This window comes from Vanessa tameamea, chromosome 6 (assembly GCF_037043105.1).
Source record: "Vanessa tameamea isolate UH-Manoa-2023 chromosome 6, ilVanTame1 primary haplotype, whole genome shotgun sequence".
NCBI classification, from domain to species: domain Eukaryota; kingdom Metazoa; phylum Arthropoda; class Insecta; order Lepidoptera; family Nymphalidae; genus Vanessa; species Vanessa tameamea.
In genome coordinates, this window is record NC_087314.1 from 7,028,685 (window position 1) to 7,048,946 (window position 20,262).

The 20,262-nt window shown below is 31.1% G+C and overlaps 3 protein-coding genes across 3 annotated transcripts; 1 reads left to right on the forward strand and 2 right to left on the reverse strand.

The window, feature by feature from the left end:
* Positions 1-2,895: 2,895 nt before the first annotated feature.
* LOC113393586 (endocuticle structural glycoprotein SgAbd-2) lies at positions 2,896-7,284 on the reverse strand. Its single transcript, XM_026630562.2, has 4 exons — positions 7,143-7,284; positions 5,063-5,295; positions 3,901-4,165; positions 2,896-3,591 (listed from the first exon to the last, which is right to left on the reverse strand). The coding sequence occupies exons 1-4, from the start codon at positions 7,152-7,154 to the stop codon at positions 3,496-3,498; spliced, it is 606 nt and encodes a 201-aa protein (XP_026486347.2). The 5' UTR covers positions 7,155-7,284; the 3' UTR covers positions 2,896-3,495.
* A 7,788-nt stretch (positions 7,285-15,072) lies between these two features.
* LOC113393581 (osteocalcin 2-like) lies at positions 15,073-16,935 on the reverse strand. Its single transcript, XM_026630556.2, has 3 exons — positions 16,749-16,935; positions 16,003-16,179; positions 15,073-15,866 (listed from the first exon to the last, which is right to left on the reverse strand). The coding sequence occupies exons 1-3, from the start codon at positions 16,898-16,900 to the stop codon at positions 15,269-15,271; spliced, it is 927 nt and encodes a 308-aa protein (XP_026486341.2). The 5' UTR covers positions 16,901-16,935; the 3' UTR covers positions 15,073-15,268.
* A 765-nt stretch (positions 16,936-17,700) lies between these two features.
* On the forward strand, positions 17,701-20,262 carry LOC113393582 (uncharacterized). The gene is made up of 3 exons (XM_064215249.1): positions 17,701-18,447; positions 19,044-19,146; positions 19,955-20,262. The coding sequence occupies exons 1-3, from the start codon at positions 17,846-17,848 to the stop codon at positions 20,132-20,134; spliced, it is 885 nt and encodes a 294-aa protein (XP_064071319.1). The 5' UTR covers positions 17,701-17,845; the 3' UTR covers positions 20,135-20,262.

Sequence of the window (20,262 nt, forward strand, 5' to 3'; positions counted from 1 at the left end):
TTTGAACACGATATGAATCATAAATACTTGGACACAGAATCACCGGTTAAGATTCACGTCTTGTAACAAGGATATCACGAACATAGGTCTGATGTAAATTTAAATATACCAAAAAAACTAGAAGATATATTACTATTCTTCAAAAATGGTACTACGATTTATACCTTATTAATAAACATTAAAAGCAAAATAAATTGTTGCGAAAAATATAACGAAATCGACTTCAAAAATGTAGCTGCATGTGCACTTAAACTGAAAACTTAAAAATAATATTTTTTCAGGCGCATCATATTATTAAATAGTAGCTAAAGGCAAATTGACGGTGAAAGAAGTGTTTTTATAAATGTCTAACAGTACTGGTTTCAATTAATAAAATGTTAAATTTTTCTTAATATATAAGCTATGCTAATAATATGCAGATAAATCCGATACATCAACTTCTGCTTGGTGAGAATTTAACATGCTTTTACAATTTCAATTTAAATTCTTCTTCTTCCGACTGGTATTTATTAATCCCAGCTATTACCAGGGTTTGCCTTCCGACATAGTCTACTCCACTATGCACAGTCTTTAGCGTCATTCTGTGCAAGTCTAGGCTCTCATGTCCTGCTTCACGACATCCAGCCATCGCTTCCTTGGGCGCCTGAAAAGCCTAGTTCCATGTACAAATATATTAAGGCACTTTCTCCCGACATAGTCCTTAGTTTGATGTGCGACATGGCCATACCACCTCAGACGACGCTCTTGGAGCTTATCTACTATGCTACTACTACTACTAAGCTACGTCACGGACACCGAGACTACCTCGGATGTACGAGTTGTGTATGCGGTCAGCCCGCTTTACGCCGCACATCCACCTCAACATTTTATATGACTGGGTGCTATTTTTGAAATTGTATCGTCTTTTTATGAATCTAAGGATCTTAAAGTAAGCTATTTTATCCTAAAAGGCGATTTTTACGCGATCTAATACACTATTCTGAATGTCCTTTTTCCATCGTTTATAAGGTTGTTTTCTTCCGCGTTTGTTAGGAAGGTGGAAGGGCTAGTGTTGCAGACATTTATATACCAATAGAACTACTCTGTTGGTCAAATCGCACTTCACGTAAAGAAATAAAAATGACTATTAGTTAAAGAGGCCACATTTGCATGCAATTTTGATTTTCCTTTTTTCGTAATTACTGTTTTTGTAATTTAGTTGATGCAACAACTAATCCCGCTTTTTTGTCATTTCATATTATAATACACTCGACATTTTGTTATTGAAATAAATTTGAGGGCTCGATTAAGTCATGAGTAGTACGTACGGCCGATTTCAACTTAAACGATTTGATGCGACTGATTGAACATAAAATTGAATGTTCAGTAGATGCTTTTAGATTTCCTAACGGATTTCAAATGTAATTACTATTGCAACAAAACTACGATCGTAACGTCAGTTAGATCATGAGTTAATTGTCATACTTTGTATTCAAAATACCTTATAATATGAATATAAATAGTAAGAACATGGAATGTATTATTATCACGTCAATATTGAAATTTTAAAGTGGCTGAAACAGCTAGCTAGATAATTATATTATATACTACAAATTCTCCGCGAGTCGCTGCATCTTCTGGTATAATTTTATGTATATTTGTAGTTTATTTCAGTTAGATATTTTGTAAAAACTTCTTATTTATGAATATTGATTATTTATAAATATATTTTAGGGTAGTTTTGTAGGGAGGTATTGACCATCTTCGATTTTCATCTGTTAAAAAATTATTAAAATGATAATTATATCAATACTAATTCGCTTAAAATCGTTTTGTATTGTAATTTTATTGCTTATCTAGGAAGACATCTCGCGAGAGGAAGCAACGATACTCGCTCTTTTACCCGCCAAAAGCTTAAGAGAGGAGAGGCTAACCGGTGCTATTCTTGGTACTTTCAAAGCATTCAGGTCTAGACATTGGAAGTCTACTTAGGCAGGTATCACGTCGGGCATATGCCTTGTAAAAAGTGGGTTTACAAAAGAAAATATCCTCACTGACAAATAATAATTATTAATAAGGCTGTATGTAGACTTGAAATTTGGCGTAGGCAAAGTAGACTCGCACTGTTTAAAGGGTGGACACTCATTCAATCTTTAACTTTGCCTTATTATCCTGTGTAATACGTCAATATTTTATGCCTATGATAATACATGAGTTTAAGATTATGCAAACGTGATGGCCGTATAATGCATAAATATACAAAAAGTAAATCATCAACATCGTCTCATTGATCTGTTCTACCTGTCGTTCTTTGAAGAGTCATATAAATTGATTCTGTAAAATAGTGGGGCTCTGAGTGATAGTATTCTAATGAAAAATAAAATGATTTTACTTTGTTCATTTCGAGTTTAAAGGGAAAAAAAAAGTTACGTCAATCTTCAAATATTCTTTATCTCCGAGATTAAAATACTTTGTTGTTCACAATTCTAAATGAGACAAGTATTGCCACTATAATATAATAGCGTTACGATTAAATGATATGCTCAATAAGTTGAAATTACAAAATAACCTTTGTCAATCAGTTTAAGATTCACTTAATCTAACCACTGGGTGATCTCGACTCTTCTCCTTAAGAATGTGTGCTATAGTTATGGATGAGTTGTATAATAAACGAGTAATACCCTATATCATTGTATCCTCAAAATATATAGACACTTAATATTAAGTCTAGAGAAACTGGATCGCTTTTTAAAGAATAAATGTAACTAGAATCCTTCCAACTATTTGACGGAGTCATGATATGTACATTTGTTTGTAATTTTAACTTATAAAAATGTAATCAAATATTTTGTCATGTGACAAAAAGACTTATAAGTGTTCATATTTCAATGAAAGGAGGTCAGAATTAATAAGAAGTTTTAATATTTTAACAGTTTATTATATCAAATTAATGATAAGTTGTATAAAAATATGTACAAAAGTATAAAGCGTATACTGGTACAATTAAATTAGTAGCTTATGCTCATTGTATCATATTGTAACAAAAACCAACAAGTCTATAATTTTAAAGGGTGAGTATTAATTCAGTATAAAATGTTCAATATTAATGAGCCCACTATAATTGTACCAGATATATTATCAACTTATACGAGAATTGTTTGAATGTGTTTCTTCGTATTTCAATAACGAGAGTTTGAAAATATTGTGAATAAATTCTAAATTCCTAAATATTAAGTTAACATTATAAATGTCGAATGGCATTATACAAGACAGTCTGTTTGATATCAAATTAGAACTAGGTTTTTAAAATTTACACACTTAATACGAATATTTTGTAACCTGGCATTTTTAGTTGATCTGCACTTTTCAGTTCCATATTTATTATCTATAACGAATGACTTTCGGCATGCTCACAGAGCACTAGTACTAATCACAATTGATAATGTGACACTATTATTATTGCTTGATAGAATGGGTATAGTCACTCAATTCACAGTTAGCGTTCACTGTCTAAGTTTACTGTTGGTAGTATTGACCTTTGTAGTCGCGAGCTGCATTCGCTTCGTTTTGTCTTGCTGTCTCGGGGTTTTTGGATTCAAGGGCAGTACGTTCCTGAAAATTATATAAAAAAAATTAAATTATGACAGTAAAAATATATTAAATATATAGGTGTTTTTAGTAAAGTTGTAAAGCTATGATATATATTATACATAGCTATGAATGTATCTACCGAAATCTTTCGTTTTTATTGTATTCGTATTAATCAAAAATAATTCAATAATTTACACAATTTCTATTTAAAATCGAGAAGATGAAGAAATTCTGTGTAAAATAAACACGCAAATAGATCTTGAAAAACCTGCGTTGTATGCCATGAAATCTATCGGAATATTTCTGTATTTAATATATTAATTTAATTACCGCATTAGCCTTAATTCCAGCGTAGATGAGGTCAAGACCTTTTTGGATTTCAGCGGATACGGGGGGAGGAGTTGGGATATGGTCACCCTTGACTCTGAAACCGAACTCGTCAGCGGTGTATTCCACGGTGATGACTTGACCGTCGGGGGCGGTGTAGGTGTAGGAGCCCTCTTGTACGAGACTTGGAATGTTTTCGTTTTCACTGTTCACCACATTCTTCAGGTAACCATTTTCTTGAGCGTGGATGTTGTTACCGGTTTCGTATCTGAAAATTATATCAGTTGCAAATTATTATAAAAATTTAGAATAACTTTATTCAGAAGAAGAAGGCATATATTTAAGTATATCAAATACTATATAACTACAAGTGCTATGTTTTAATCAAACATGAGTGAGGAAATACAGACACATTCATTTCTGGTACATTGACATTTTATCAATTAGGTACAAAGTGAAAGGAATAATATTAGTAGTTAACTAGCTTCGGCGCCTAGATTTTTTTTTTGTTTGTTTTGATTGAGTAAATGTTGGAAATAATAAAGTCTACACGTTAAATATTTAAAATTAAATTAAAATCTATATATTAATAATTTTAATAAAGCCTATTGTTTATCTGGTGACTAAATATTGCAATTATTTATTATACCTTGTAAAGTAGAGTGCACTTATCCTTGAATAGAATTGGTGGTATATAAAGGTCGGTTTAATATTCGTAATTATCATCTTTAGTTGAATTAAATTTATTTCAAGAAGTAGGTTTGACCTGACTATTTATTTTATTTTTCGATTAAGATGAAAATATTGCTAGACTGGATGAGAGAATATTTTTAAATCATCTTATTTGAGGCATAGTTCATAGTTATAATTGAATTATTAGACGAACATATTACGCGATAGCATTACAGACAACAACACCAACAACCAACAAGACAGATTTAAGAATGTTTAGCGTTTAAGAATTTCGTAATGATTTATGATTAAATATACGAAGAGTTATTCATGAATCATGTTATTTCTTAAAAATTTCGAAATCGAATTTTCTAGAAATTGTCTCTATAATTATTTCGTTTATTTCTCAAATACTATGGCTGTTTTTTTAAACGGTGATTGAGTCACATAATTAAATAACTGGCATTATAAAATTTGATATTTAATTACTTACGAAGTTTTGTAGCTGCCATCAGTACCCTGTTCTTTGTCGAAGTGGATGATAGGAATGAAAGTAGTAGTGTCGATCTGTACTTTAGGCCTGAAGTCCGGAGGAGATTGTCTGTAGTCTGGTTGTGGATAGTTATTGTAATTCTGCTCAGCGGTGGCTTGGTCATCTTCAGGCTTGAGGGATAATTTTCTCTGAGGAAGAGCAGCCGCAAGCGCTAGCGCAACAGACAGCACGATCTGTAAATTACAAAACTTATAATTACATAAAGAAAAGTTGAAAACGATGTAATGATTGTTGTATTGTTGTAAGGAATAATGAGTCGAGATGATGTCAGACGGAGAAGAGCTTAATCATATTCGCGATGTCGCAAGATACCTTATCTCGTGAGCGGATACAATAGGTAACGAATTGCGACAGCGGCTTATTCGCCACGGTGCTTGTGCGAAAGCAGGTCCCGGTAAAACATGTATTGACATTACACATCTACACTTGCTGCATTGTTTTCATTCAGATGTGTTAAACTTTTGTTACGTTTTAACATTGAACACCGTATCGACGTGTTTGCTCTTACGCAACTTAGCAGAAAAATCGTGAGCAATATGACCTAACTTATATCGGTCATGTTAAATATATTTAATCTAATTTATTAAAGTAAATTATTCAATACTATTTATTGAAATACTAATTTTAAATTAAAAAAATAAAATGAAATGTAAAATATAATATTTTACATTTCATTTAAAATTTAGGTAAGACAATATTTAGTAAAAATATAAGTATGTATGGATAAAATATATATATATCATTAATTATTAATGAAGACATATTTAAATAAAAATAAGAGTATCATCAATAGTAATATATGGTAATCATTAAAATTCACAGACGGCTTAAAATACCAAGAAAGGGTCGAAGAGTAATATGTCAAGATCGCGAATCCTATTAAAATAATTTACATATTAAATATTAGAGTAGACATAAATGAATAATAATGTGACATCGATTTGGTAAGAACATGTTACCGCACGCTTTGAATGATGTTCAAATAACCACAAAATATATTAGGGTCATATGGTATTATTAATAACAAATATCCTCAATCCATTTATCTAAATGGATTGAGGAACAAGACTTAATATAATTACATTCGGTAGAAGAAACAAAAACATTAAGCATTCAAAAAAAAAAAGAAAACGGATCACGTATTTGATATAAGCGAAAATAAAATCTAGTAATGTAAAAAAAATATATTAAATTTTGATTGTTAAAAGTACGCTATCAATAGTTCAAACAGTAATAAAGCACTAAGCATACTTAACGCCAAATAATGACCTAGAAAGTGATATTATGCAATTACAGACGTTTGTATAACAGATATTCTCATAAACGAGGCTATGCGCAGCGGTATGAAAAAGAAATGCCAACGCTTAGAATCGCTTATACAAATGCTTCCCATTCATTATTTTTTTGCTTGTTAAATGCGTAATGTATCGTAATGATGATATATTCAATAATAGCCGCGTTCAATTACGGAACTTTTATATAAAAATGATTATGATTACGATAATACTTATGGCATACACGCATATGCAATTAACTTTTAATTATAAATTGTGAATAAATTTATAAATTGAGCAAATATTTCGAAATAATATAACTAGGTATATAATTAAATATGTTTTGTTATTATTATTTAGTTTTTAAACAGATTTAAGATTATAACAGAACGAAAAAAATTAACAAATTAAACAAATATGATCAAAGCTCATCAAAAGTGAAACTAAATTTAAAAGAGAATTGAGAACAAAAGTCGTGACCTAGTGCACCGATGCCACAATTAGGTGCAGGCATTCCAACATTATGTCAAAGTTCAACAACCGACTCGTCTACCGTCCCTATTAGATGCCGCATCTCGCAACAAACGATTGCGGAAATCCTCAAATATTTATAATATTTCATTAAAAAGCCACTCACACACTGACCCATATCTTAAGGTTAGTCACATGGCAAAAATTTAAAACCTGTCGAGCTTCATATCGTCCTTATCGACGCGAGAAGATATTAATGAACTTTATGAACTTACCAGTATTTTCATTGTTGTTTTTGTGTGTTTTTTTGGTGTAGCAGCGAGGCACGTGATGTCTCTGAACTATGTCAGAGTGGTAGTAGTGCGCTTACTTATATACTTCACCCCTGCCACTTACTCGCGCTCTGCCCTGAGCCATCACACTTTCATACCTGATTTGTCGCTCCGATGTGCTGAATCAGCTACATCTAGTTGTAATTTTTTTTTTTCAATTGATTTTTCGTTAATGTTATATTTTTAGGTAAATAATTTGATATGTTTTTAATTAATCTACCATTGACGATAATTATTGATATTTATTTTTTTACCATTCCTTTTAAAAACTTTTTAATTCGATATTAAACGCGCAGTTTCTTTTAAATTTAATGATAATACATTAAATTCGTAATAAATATATTTAATTAAGAATTTACTATTTTAATTAAGTAATCATGACATTCGACAATATAAAGTAATATTACGATTATTTTTTATTTCATAAAATTGTTACAGTTTCTGTAGAAACTTTTAACTAGTCTTAAATTGTTACAAATTCTAATTCTAATGATAATTCTAAAGCTTTACAATACTATAAAATATGTCCGTGTATTGGGACAAGTTGTTATAGAAGCTTACATTACATAAGAAGGCGTTGTTTTCGTTCGTCAGTGTAGCAACATCTTAGTATCACTTATCTTAACTTGTGCAACAAGTTCAAAGGGGTGTCCATGTGGAATCCTGTAATTGCTACCAAAATAATATATATAAATTATAAAGTATACTGAACATTTTGAATAAAACGGTATTATTGAAATAGCAAATACAGAATGAAACTTAATGTTTCAAATTACTTAAATCGTAGATTAGCTTCGTATTTAAAATCAGAGACTTAACCGAAGATCCAGGTTCAAATCATGTGTATAATTTGTATTTTTAATTAACTTTGGCGGTGAAGTAAAGTATCCTGGGGAAACCTATATGGGTTCAATGAAATTCTGTCATATATTCACATTTTAATCTCATTTATTGGAGCTAAGTGACAACTAACCCCAGATGAAGAAAGGTGTACCTACGGGTTACATTTAACTTTAGATATATTTAATAACGCATCTACATGTATGTATACTAACGTAAAAGGAATACATAACTTACTTATTTATTACGAATCCATCGAAAAGTAAAGATTTAATGTTGTGCATCAAATTTCAATTAATTAATTTTAACTGTATCGGTTTCACAGTCAAACGAACCACGCAATACGATTATGATAACAAATATCGTATTATTCGGCGATATTTCATAATGACTAAAATAGTTATACTTTCTTGTAAAAGTGTTTAACGAATATTTTCAGCAGCTACATACTATCTAATTTAATCAACAAAGGTCTAACTACAGCTAAAATGTTTGAAAATACATCTCTTTGAATTTTAGTCATTCATATGATATTCAATCAAACTTATATCACCAAATGCACACTAAAAAAGTGATGACATATGACCTTTGCTCAAAAACTAACAGACTGTTTCTGTGGGTATTTTTATTAAATATATAAATAGGGGCCTTTTCCCCTCTACAGGCTTAAAATCTCACTGTTTATATATAAATTATACAAATTTTATGACATGTTTATTTCCTCGGGGTGTTTTTCCTCGACACAAACAAGATTTAAAGAAAATAATTTAAAAATCTAGTTATTGCTCGCTCATATTGGAACACGCGGCATACATTTAAGATTCACGTGTTCTGTCGAAAGACCATATGGACGATTAAAATTCTGATAAACACTCTGAAAATTAATTTTAAATATAGAATTACGTTAAGGGCTTTTAATGATTATAGGTATGTAAATATTATTTCGAAAAATATTCCTAATAAGTAAACCAAACACATTACACGCAATATATGTTTCCCGGCGTGAAATTCCAACTCTGTTGACTGTTGACTGTTGAGTAATTCTATTATCTGGAACCAATCCTGGGTTTACAATCAGCTCATGATTACCATAAAAATGCATTGACATCGTAATTGAACCAACAAGTCAAGTTCCAACTCCGGCTTGCAAGATTTGACTGGAACAAACAAACAAATATTGCAAGTTAAATAAAAGCTTGTAATACAAAGGTATGCCTTTGTTCCTATCTGCACAGGACGGATGATATTTTCTGATCGACCAATAATATAGATTGAATGTAAAGTACAGCTTGTTTGTTACGAATATTGATTTTTTAATTTATGTTTATATATTATGAAGTATTATATATGACAACCAAAAATTATTAACAATATAATAAATCTATAAAAACATATAAGCAGTATTTCATGACCAATTTTTTGTTTCAGCTTATTTATAAACAGATAATGGTATCGAATTAAAAGTCGGATGTTTGAAACTAAAAGTCTTTTAAGTATTTTAAAAGTTGTCTTTTATAATAATCTATATAACTATTAAAATTCGAATGTTATGCTACGTGTAATGTTACGCTAATCGGGTGCTAAAATGGGTTTTGAAGATTTGGGTACTATTGATAGTTTTATGATTTTCGCACGGTTGAAGCCGCATGTTCAGTTAGTATTTCATTAAATAATGTTCAATACATCTGTTGTCAACTAATTACTGACATATAATGATATTAAAATAAAATGATTCAGGTAAAGTTCAATGTGTAAATAGCTTAAGTTTTAATTTTTGTTTTGAAGCATTTTTGGGTTGTCGTCATATTTATTTCTATAAAGAATAATTGTAATTTTAATTGTAAACATTTAAATTAATATTTATTTAATTAACAACAAAACATACAAGTTTCAATGAGAATTTAAGATGAAAATATAGTACATCCTAACGGATGACTCACGTGGCAGTGACATCGTTTCATCACCTTATACGTACAGGTAATAGGCGTAAGTAATCCTAATAAAACTCATGCTCTTCAACTATATATTAATTAAAATGCATTAAATATTAATTAGAAAACCTTATTATCATTACAATACGTAATATGTTTTGACTTAACTGCAACTAAATTTATTCTTGTTTTATTTACATATATATTTACATTTCCTTAATTTAAACTCATTTAATTTTCAACGTTTGGATACGTAATAAACAGATTTTTTTTTTAATTTAATACTTTTACCAACATTTTTTTTATAACTAGAGTTCGATTCCGTGTGTGCTTAACAATAAATGCATGTTCTTTTAAGTGTGTATGCGCGCGATGGTTTTATAAAAGGTACGTACATATTATGTGTGTTTTTAACTAAATTCTGAGAACAAATGATAATACCGAGAGAAATTGCATTTGACTCGTAACAGAACAATGAACGTCTATTCATGTTTTCTTTATATTTAATTCTAGTTTTTTATAACAAAAAAAAATATTGCATAAAATAAAATTAAAAATTGTATCTTATGCGGTCAAATAGAAAGCGTGGGTAGACAAAATCACAAACAAGATATTTTATTTTCAGCAAGAAAATTACTTTGAAGGTACATTTAAAATAAAATGAGAGAAAATACAGTAAAAAAAAACAAATACAAGTAAAATTACTTTTTAATTGTCATTTTACAAAGCAGAATAAGTACAAATCTATAATCGACATTAATAAATACTTTTTTACATATAATTAATTATTTAGATTTCTTTGAGACAGTCGAAACATATAGCATAAATACATCAATTATTCGTATTGCATCAATATTCAATCTTATAAGAATATAGTTCAATAGGTGCGTTCACCGTAGCAAGAGATGAACCGGTTATGTAACCTAACATAAGGTTACCGACATTGCGCGTGGCGATCTAATGGCCTGCGTACGACGTTGTTTTGCCCCATTAATCGCACCTAGGAAATGGCTCTAGAACCGTCTTTGTCTAGTACCGTGTGAATAATGTTCTTCCTAATAGCACAGCTTTTTTCTTATTGATTTTTTTAGAATTTTTCTTAATACAACAACTCAGTTTATATATCAAATGTATTTTTAATTTGATTAAGTGCTGCTTACAACTTTATCTTTTTGATTAGGTTTGAGTAGTGATATATTTTCCTTTCTTATTGTCGAGATATATTTTTTAAATCTTTTGAAGTCCCAGGCTACTATGGACCGAATTTATTTTGTTTTCCTTCCATGAAATCTCTTTCAAGGGCATTAGTAATGAGGACGTTGTCATTTCGAGTAACTTATTAAATATCTACTTTTAAATAAGTCGGTATAAACAAATACCCAGTGTACATGACGTACGTTCAAGGCTAGTATTTTTTATCGCTAGTATTTATACAGTGACAGACCAGTATTCCATTTATTTGGCATAATATGAGCTAGTGTTTCGCGAATTCATAGCGTGACATTATGTAATTCATAGATTTGTCAATAACTGTTCTAAATTGAAAGGCAATTATACTTCAAATTGGACAAATATATCCTGTTATTATTGCGATCAAATAAACTCTTGCATTATATGACATTATTTTATTATTAACCTATCCCATCTTCGAAGAAAGGGCATGTCATCGACAAAAAAATAATAATTCAGTCTTCTATATTTAGTTTCATAATAAATCTCACATATAACTGTACTAGCTGGTCAGTGGCAGTATTTAATTTTTTTGCCTTAAAAGATTAAATATTTCAGTAGTATATAAATTTAAAGATAACCTCTAGTACTTCATTACATGATCAAAGTTTAAGAACAAAAGTGTCAATCATCTGACCTTGTTTCTAATAAGGATTAGGTATGTGAAAGTTAGCCTTCGACTGAGCCATTAAAAGATGAATTGATATGCATCCATTGAATGTCATTTAGTCATACGGTTACGAATCAAAAAGGAATCAGACGCACTTTGACATTTGTCTGTTATTCAAATAAACTATATATTTATAGATGGTCACTCAACATGATTCTAAAATGAGTTTTACTAACTTTCATTTTAAATGTCAATCAAAGCTAGGAAAATCATAACACAAGCCTTATGAATGTATGATATTAGACGCGGAGAATAATTGTAAGTTGTAATATTTAATCAATTAAATATTATTAATATATTATGATTAATTAATTTTAAAACTTATGTATATATTTAAAAACCGTATTTTTTTTATTAATACACCATCTAAAATAAAAAATAGCAAATTAAAATACTACGTACAACCTGAGCTGTTTCATTAAAAATAGGACGGCAGGCTCACCCTTCAAACCGGAACACATAAATAATAAGTATAGCTGCTTAGTGGTAGAGTGTATAATGAGTGAGTAAGTAAATGTTAAAACTAAAGCAAATACAAACAAAGTGTTTATTACAAATTAGTAGCTGCGGAACATTTATATAAGATCAAACTTGGAACTCACCGGATAAGTCATAAAATGTCCAAATGTGATTTCTGACGTTGACTATTATAATACCTAAAGGATACAGGCATAGCATAGAGTTTCATCGTGGGTTTACGACATTTTACAAATTAGATACGAAGTGAGTTCTTATAGAATAGCATTGCGGACAGTTTGCTGACTGATAGTGTTGTTTTCAAATGCAATTCAACATTAATAACAAAAAATTACCTAACTTCCAGTTAACATTTTTTATTAGTATTGTATATCGTACCATAATAGCTTTTTTCAGTGCGTTTAGCTAAAGTTCGTTAATGCTTGCACAATAAAGTGAGCGGAGGAACGAGAGCTATTTCACTGCTATGCGTTTAAAGATGCGAACTGTTCTTGATATTTGATGTAGATATTACAAGATACGTAGCACGAAATAGTCGTCTGCTTTCTTTTTGATATTGGTCTCAGATAAATGACTTGCATTTATTCTGTGCTATACAAAGATTGTTAAGGAGGAGCTGAAGTTTTATCATAACAATTAGTATTGTATACCATTGTATCATTCAACGTGGTTATGGGCTTGTCACATCCCTAGCCCTAGGGCTTGAAAGTGGTTGTGACTAGTGTAACTAGTTACACTATTGTCACATCTTTCTATTTACTAATATGTTCACGTTACTACGGTCAGTACTATTATCTAAGTAATCGATATGTTTTTATGTGTAACATCTATCCCCTCGCTTTCCTAAAATCTGTGGGAGATGTTGTGAAAAGGACTGAAAATTGTAATAGGAAGCTGAGAAGTTGATTTGACCAATGAGCGCAAGTTGTGCTAGAGTTGGCCGTCAGTGATGATACCACCCCATTATCCGGAAGTATATAAGGTTAATGTTGTATATATGTTGTCATAATACATACATACCATATGCGACTGCTGTAAGGCTCTTTTTTATGCCTTTATAATTTTTCCTGGGAAAATTGAGGAATAGATATAAATATAATTGTACGGTTGAAGAATCCCGAGGCTCACAAATCAAATTAAACTCTTTACAGTACCAACATACTGTAAAATTGCTTTTTCATGCTACCGTGACGCCCTAACGGTCGGATCACCTATGCAGGCCTCCAATTCCTATGAGAAATTCCCGGGGTACTGAGAACCTCCCTAGTATCTGCGGTGTGCGTAACGTTGTTTCCTGCAGAAAATCCCCGGTCTTCTTCAGCAGATCAGATCCGCAGCAGCGTTAACCTCCCGCTCCCGTTTCACTGCCTCTTTCTGCGACATGACGTTTTCGCAGGAGGAGCCCCTTGTCAACCAGCATACCTCGCTGCCGAGCATAGCGTAGATGATGCTTAGCAGCGAGAGGTCTCCACCCGCAGTCGCCGCTAGGGAATGCCTCTGGGGCCCTCACGCAGCACACTCAGTCAGGGTGTGGTACACCGTATCCACTCCGCTCGTTACACCTCATGCAACTTTTGTTAATCCAAATGATAAATTTAGTTTAAACTAATGTTGTGCAATAAATAATAAATAATAATAATACCAACCATACTAACTAAAACCTATTGTTTTTTTAGTTGAACTCTCTGAATACATAAATAATAATCAATAAAATATTTATATAAAACAATATTTGCAAACTACTTTCAGTTACATAACCTTTCCAATAATTCATTGCACGCAATATTTAAACATGTTTTAAATCATGAACTCACTTAGTGATGTTAGTCAACTTCAATCATCTGCTTTTTAAAATGTAGGTCAATTAAATATGTTATGAAGATGGTTTATTTTATTTTACGAACGCCAAATTTAATAAAGAAGCATTACACGGACTTATATTATGTATGAAAAGTAACAACTAACATCGGATAAGATAATACCGCAGACGTTATCAGTGGAAGAGACTTAACGGGTATTTAATAATATGTTTTAATTAATTGTAATTTTAAGAGACGATTATTGCATTCCGAAGACGTGCGAATATCTATAAACTTAATAATTGTATAACTTTATGCACAGAAACATTCCTTTATTATTATTTTTTTGTTATGTATAATTAATGCCCCGCAAGAGAGTTGCTGATTGCAGCCGAGAAAAAGGGTAGACTAATATGATATATTTTTTTAATTTAAATAAAAATCTGTTTATTGAGTACCTTGTTCACCGAACTGCAATGACGTATACGATAATACGAAAATATTTTTGTTAAAAACTAGCAACACTTTTTGATGTAAATTATTATTCGATGTTAACAGATAGCTCGGTAATAGAAAGCATAATTGAATTGCATATACGGTTTTTATATAATATTTCTATTATTTAATGTAATGGTTACACGCAATAATTAACTTGCGCGGTCTAATTTGTACTGCTTTGTTGTAACAACAAAACGTTATGTTTATCCTCAGTGTGATACTAAAAATAGACTAACTAAAAATATTATAGCAATAGAATAAATCAGTAATGCATTCTGATTTTTTCTAACCAAATGTCTGAGTTTTAATGTGTTTAACATTATATTCATTTACCCCAGACATTTTCACTTGAAGTCGTTGTAAATAATATTCATTGAATTAAAATTATGTCATAAATTATTTTATTTACATGAAATAATAAACATATGTTAACTTATCTAAGACTTAGTAATTTCACAAGGGAACCATTATAATCTTTTGTCACATTTTCAGTATTTCACCATAAACTTATTTAATTATTATTAACCCGTAAAAGTTATCATAAAACTGCGTATATATTTTGTAAGCCATATGAATTAAATGATTATTATATTGTCCAATATGGACATATTTTCGAGCGATTTTTTAAGCTGAGACGGTTGTAGAGTCTGATCCTTCAACCGGAGCAGGTGAAGCGGCATTTGTGGTTGTTTTTTGAACTTTTTCTGCAGGAGACTGACTAACAGCTTCTGTAGTAGTTGATTGTCCGACGACTTCAGATGAACTTGATTGCTCAGGAGCTGAAGTAGAAGACGATGATTCAGCGGATTGTTCTGGTGCAGAAGTAGAGGTCTGTACTACCGAAGCGGGAGAAACTTCAGTTGATGACTGAGCAGAGGTTGCTTTTGAAGCTACTTCAGTACTCACATTTATGTTAGCTGGTTCAGGGTCATTGCCTTCAGATTTTGTTTCTGATTTCTTCGCATCACTTGAAGACGTTTTAGAGTCTTTAGTAATTGGTACTGTTTTAAGCAATTCATCTGCTGACATGACAGTTTCAGTAGGTTTATCTGCTGTTTTTGCTGTTTTAGCTTCTACTGTTGTAGATGCAGAATCCGCGCTATCAGCGACTTTTAAGGCGCGACCTGATTTTTCAGCTGGATTTGATAAGGCTGGTGATGGTACTGGTGATCTGGGCAGATGATCGCCTATTGGCTGGAATCCATTTTCATCCGCAATATACCTGTTTTGAAGAAATGTTATTTATAATATTAATAAACAGATAATCTATAATACTTTTACACAATAAACGATATAAATAAAAGTAAAATAAATCATTATTGCTTTAAATACGTATCAAAATATATATTTTTATTAACCTTAAGGTAATTACAGTTCCATCTGGAGCGGTGTATGAATATGAGCCTTGTTGTACATGAATTTCATCACTTTCGTCGTCATCTTCACCTTTCTCCTTACTGCTGGCTTCTCGACCTTTGGATAGTACTTTTTCATATGCGATCTCTTCACGTTTGATTCCATTACCAGTCTCGTAACTAAAAATATCCATTATGTTTTTAATATAACTTAGAAACGTTAATTATAGAAACCATTATAATAATATCACAATAAATACACCTCGCAGTAAATAAATATAACTACGGGTTTACATTTCATTTTCTTTTACATTTCTTAAGTTTTACAACTTAAAGCTTTTACCCATTGTAGTAATATTTGGATCCTTCTTATTGGCACATGCTTATATCTTAATTTAACATAGACTACGTAATTAACGCGAAATAAGTTATGAAAACCGGAAAGAAAGCCTCAAATAGCTGTAAATGTCCCACGGCTGGGCTGCACCTCCTCTCTCTTTAAGGAGGAGTCTTGGAGCTAATATGCAGATTATACATTTCCCCACTATGTTTTATCCAGCGACGAGATAAATTATAAACACTAATTAAGTACATGAAAATTCAATGGTGCTTGCCTGGGCTTGAAATCCTAATCATCTGTTAAGATGCATTCGTTTTATTTCGTTAAGATCAATCGGCTATCCCGACTCATAAAACTTAAATACAAAAAACTTAAATCACAATTAATAAACAAAACTAATAAAATATACCTGAATTTGTATGTTCCGTTGGACTCTAATTCGTCAGATTGAGAGACTATAGGTATCACCGTTGGTTGCTCTTTTTCAGGAGGACTGTCGCTCGGTCTAGCAAATACGCCAGAGAAAACAAAGCTTGCAATAATAATATATTTAGAATACATGATTATTTCTTATCACTCCCAAAAATCACTAATGAATGATACTCCAGACTTCATAACCACTTATATGTAAGACTCATCTATTTACACTATCCTCCCCCCGCCCTCCGGTGGAGCCTTAGCGTACGCTAAATACTTCAACCTTAGCCGTTGTCTGAGTTGTTCTTCAAAAATTGCACAATTGTCGAGGTGTCAATAATGTGACATGAAGGGTGACGATCGAACAGAATTAAACTTCTTGTAAGGTTTAGTAGGTATCTCACTTCATGGTACTTCAGTTTTCAAACGCATATTATTTAATAACGTATTGGAACGTGTGACTTTCAACTGCTTTTAAAACTGTTTTACATATTTGTAATATAACTATTAATTAACATATTTATTTACCTTTAACTTAAAAATCGCGACGATAAAATTGAGTCAAATAATTGTATTTAAATTGTAAATAAATGTTGTAATAAATACTTTTTAACACTGAATTATACATTTTAATCTTAATATAATTATATTGTATCTTAATGTTATATATCATTGAATGAAAATATAAAAACACATTATTTGATTATCCTTTGCTAAAAATAAAATATGGATGGATTTAATATGAATGATTTCATAAAGTTTTCTCTAAAAAGTCAGAGTTTGACACTCCTTATCATAAAATAATCGGCAGAATAGTTAATTTATTCAATATAATATTACATTATAAGCAAATTTATAAGTCTTCCGCACTTTAACTGTATTTTCAAGTTGATGTCATGATTATAACATACTGTATAATGCATTAGTATACGTATAACGTTATTATTCTCGTTTGACTAGTGGTTTGAGAATCCACAAAATATTATTGAGTAGAATTAGTTTTGATTACAGACTGACTCATCTTCATTGCGATTCCAAACGTGTTACTGATACGTTGTAGTGTAATAAATAAACAAATAATTATTCAAAATGCTAATTACAAAGACGTTTTTTATTTTAGTACTTACATACTCTGTGACAAGCAGTGAATTTGACGATGATATAAGCCAGCAACATTTTTTAATAAAAAGTTACAATTATAATCACCCACCGTTGTTGGAATCGTATAAAGTTATACCGGATGCGCATAAATTAGAAGTCCGAAAAGTACGTCAAGTGAAATCACTTGAAAACGAGAAGAAAGAAGATGCTTTAAAAACCTTAAATTCAAATTCAGAAATACCTGTCACTGTCGTTTACAATCTAGAAACTGATAGCTTAAGCTCTAATAATAACCCACAAACTAATAAAATCAAGAGACGGAAGCAAACAAGAAGGCCTAATAAAGAAAGAAAAGAAGAAGTAAAAGAAACAAAAAACCTTTATTTGACAACAGTTGAAAATAAAGAAAGTTCGACTGAAAAGGTTCTAGTTACTTCACCAAGTCCTAAGACAGTTGTACCAAAAATGTTCACTAAAAGGCCGCCGGAAGACAATCCAGTTGTTAAAAAAATTAGACAAAGGGAACCTTGGGTGAAAATCGTGGAAGAGGCAAACTATGTATATGCACATAACGGTAACTTTCATTATAGGTAAGTTCATAAGACGTTTTTTAAATTGTAGGTAAATCCAAATACAACAAGTTATTACTTTTTACTCAGATTGACGTCCGCTTTTAGACAGTAGTGATAATGATGGTTATATCTGTCATATAATGATAGTGTATAGTTTCAGGACGAACATAAACTTTAATATATTATAATTGTAATTTTTTTTATATATAACATGTATATACTTGATCATTTTAAGGGTTTTAATGAAAAAGAACATTTACAATAAAAAATATTGCTTCTTGCCGACTGAATAGGCTAGTCTACCCTCGACAATGGCCTGACCATAACCTACCACCAGTAGCTTTAAGGCTATCATCTTGAGATCCGGAATTCTAACTACAGGTCCGTCAGTTATTTGCGAAAGCGCATATACTGCACTACAGTGCGCAATTGGCCAATCTTCCTTGAGAATATCTCCTGTGGCCAAAATTCAGACAATCTTATCAATAATAAGACTTACTTCATTATTTATACAGTTTGCGTTAACATAATGTTTAATGGGTTAAAATATACTCAGCAGAAAATTATTTTACCGATTACATTTTTCTGTTCATGATTTTTTTTTGTCATTGCAGTTTTGAAGGTGCTGATGGTACGAAAGTTTCGAGTGAAGGTGAATTGAAGACTTACAGCAATGACAAAACTGGTGAAGCCGTAGTAGGAAGCGTTTTTTACACAGTAAGATTTTAAATTAAATTATATGACTTAAAATTATTTTCTTAAATTTAATAATACTGATACTGGCATATAAAGCCAAAGGAATTTTAATGTTTATGCGCTAATCTCAGGATCTACCGAGAAGACCTTTTTGAGTTTGATAACCCATATATTGAGACATCACGCTATGACCCACAGGGTCTAGACAATAACATTTAAAGCGAATGATACAGCTTGGAGTAACACGATAAATAAAATAATGCTATTGTATTTTTGTATACAAAACATCAACACTCAAAACTTTGGATTTTTTATATTCATATAACAACGGGTAGTCTAGTTGAAGAATATTTTAAGTGTAAGACATAACACATGAATCTCAGTGAGATACTTGGAATTAAAGGTTAGGAGTAGTCACGTATGACCTTGAACTATAAAATTGAGTTAATCTTTGCATTTCTTGATTTGAGATTTAATATGCTAAGTACATGGTTTGTTTTATAATAAAATTCAGAATGAAGTTAATACTGTTCATGTGTATGATAAACATGTCTGATATATTTTTTTTATTTTTATCTTCATGTGTTGTCGTCTTGTTCTTTCTCATAGATAAAGTAGGTATGCACACTCGTCTCAACTCGTTACATGAACAAATATATAGACCAAATCGATTTTTGTCCTTGTTTCGTCTTTGAAACCTGATTTAATAGTAGGTGGTTCATATTATTTGACCATTCTTACATAGTTATTATTATAGCTTTAGCTTTAGTTAAAGCTTATTTAAAATAAATGACTCACCAGTCCGATGGTTATGATCCAAATTTTACAGGACAATGAAGGAAATGACTTCAGTTTATCATACACGGCAGATGAGAATGGATATCGCCCACACGGTGATCATTTACCAACACCGCCTCCAATCCCCCCAGCAATCGCTCGAGCTCTCAAGCATCTTGCCACGAAGACGACACCAGAGCCCGTCACTGAAGCAACGAAAAAATCACATTAGATTTTATAGATTATAAATTAACGGACATACTCATGAGCATTATATAGTGGCTGTTTAGTTAAACACTAATTTTTCTATTACTTTAAAGAAGAAGACACAGCACTTTTTAATCCTTTAACAACATTTAT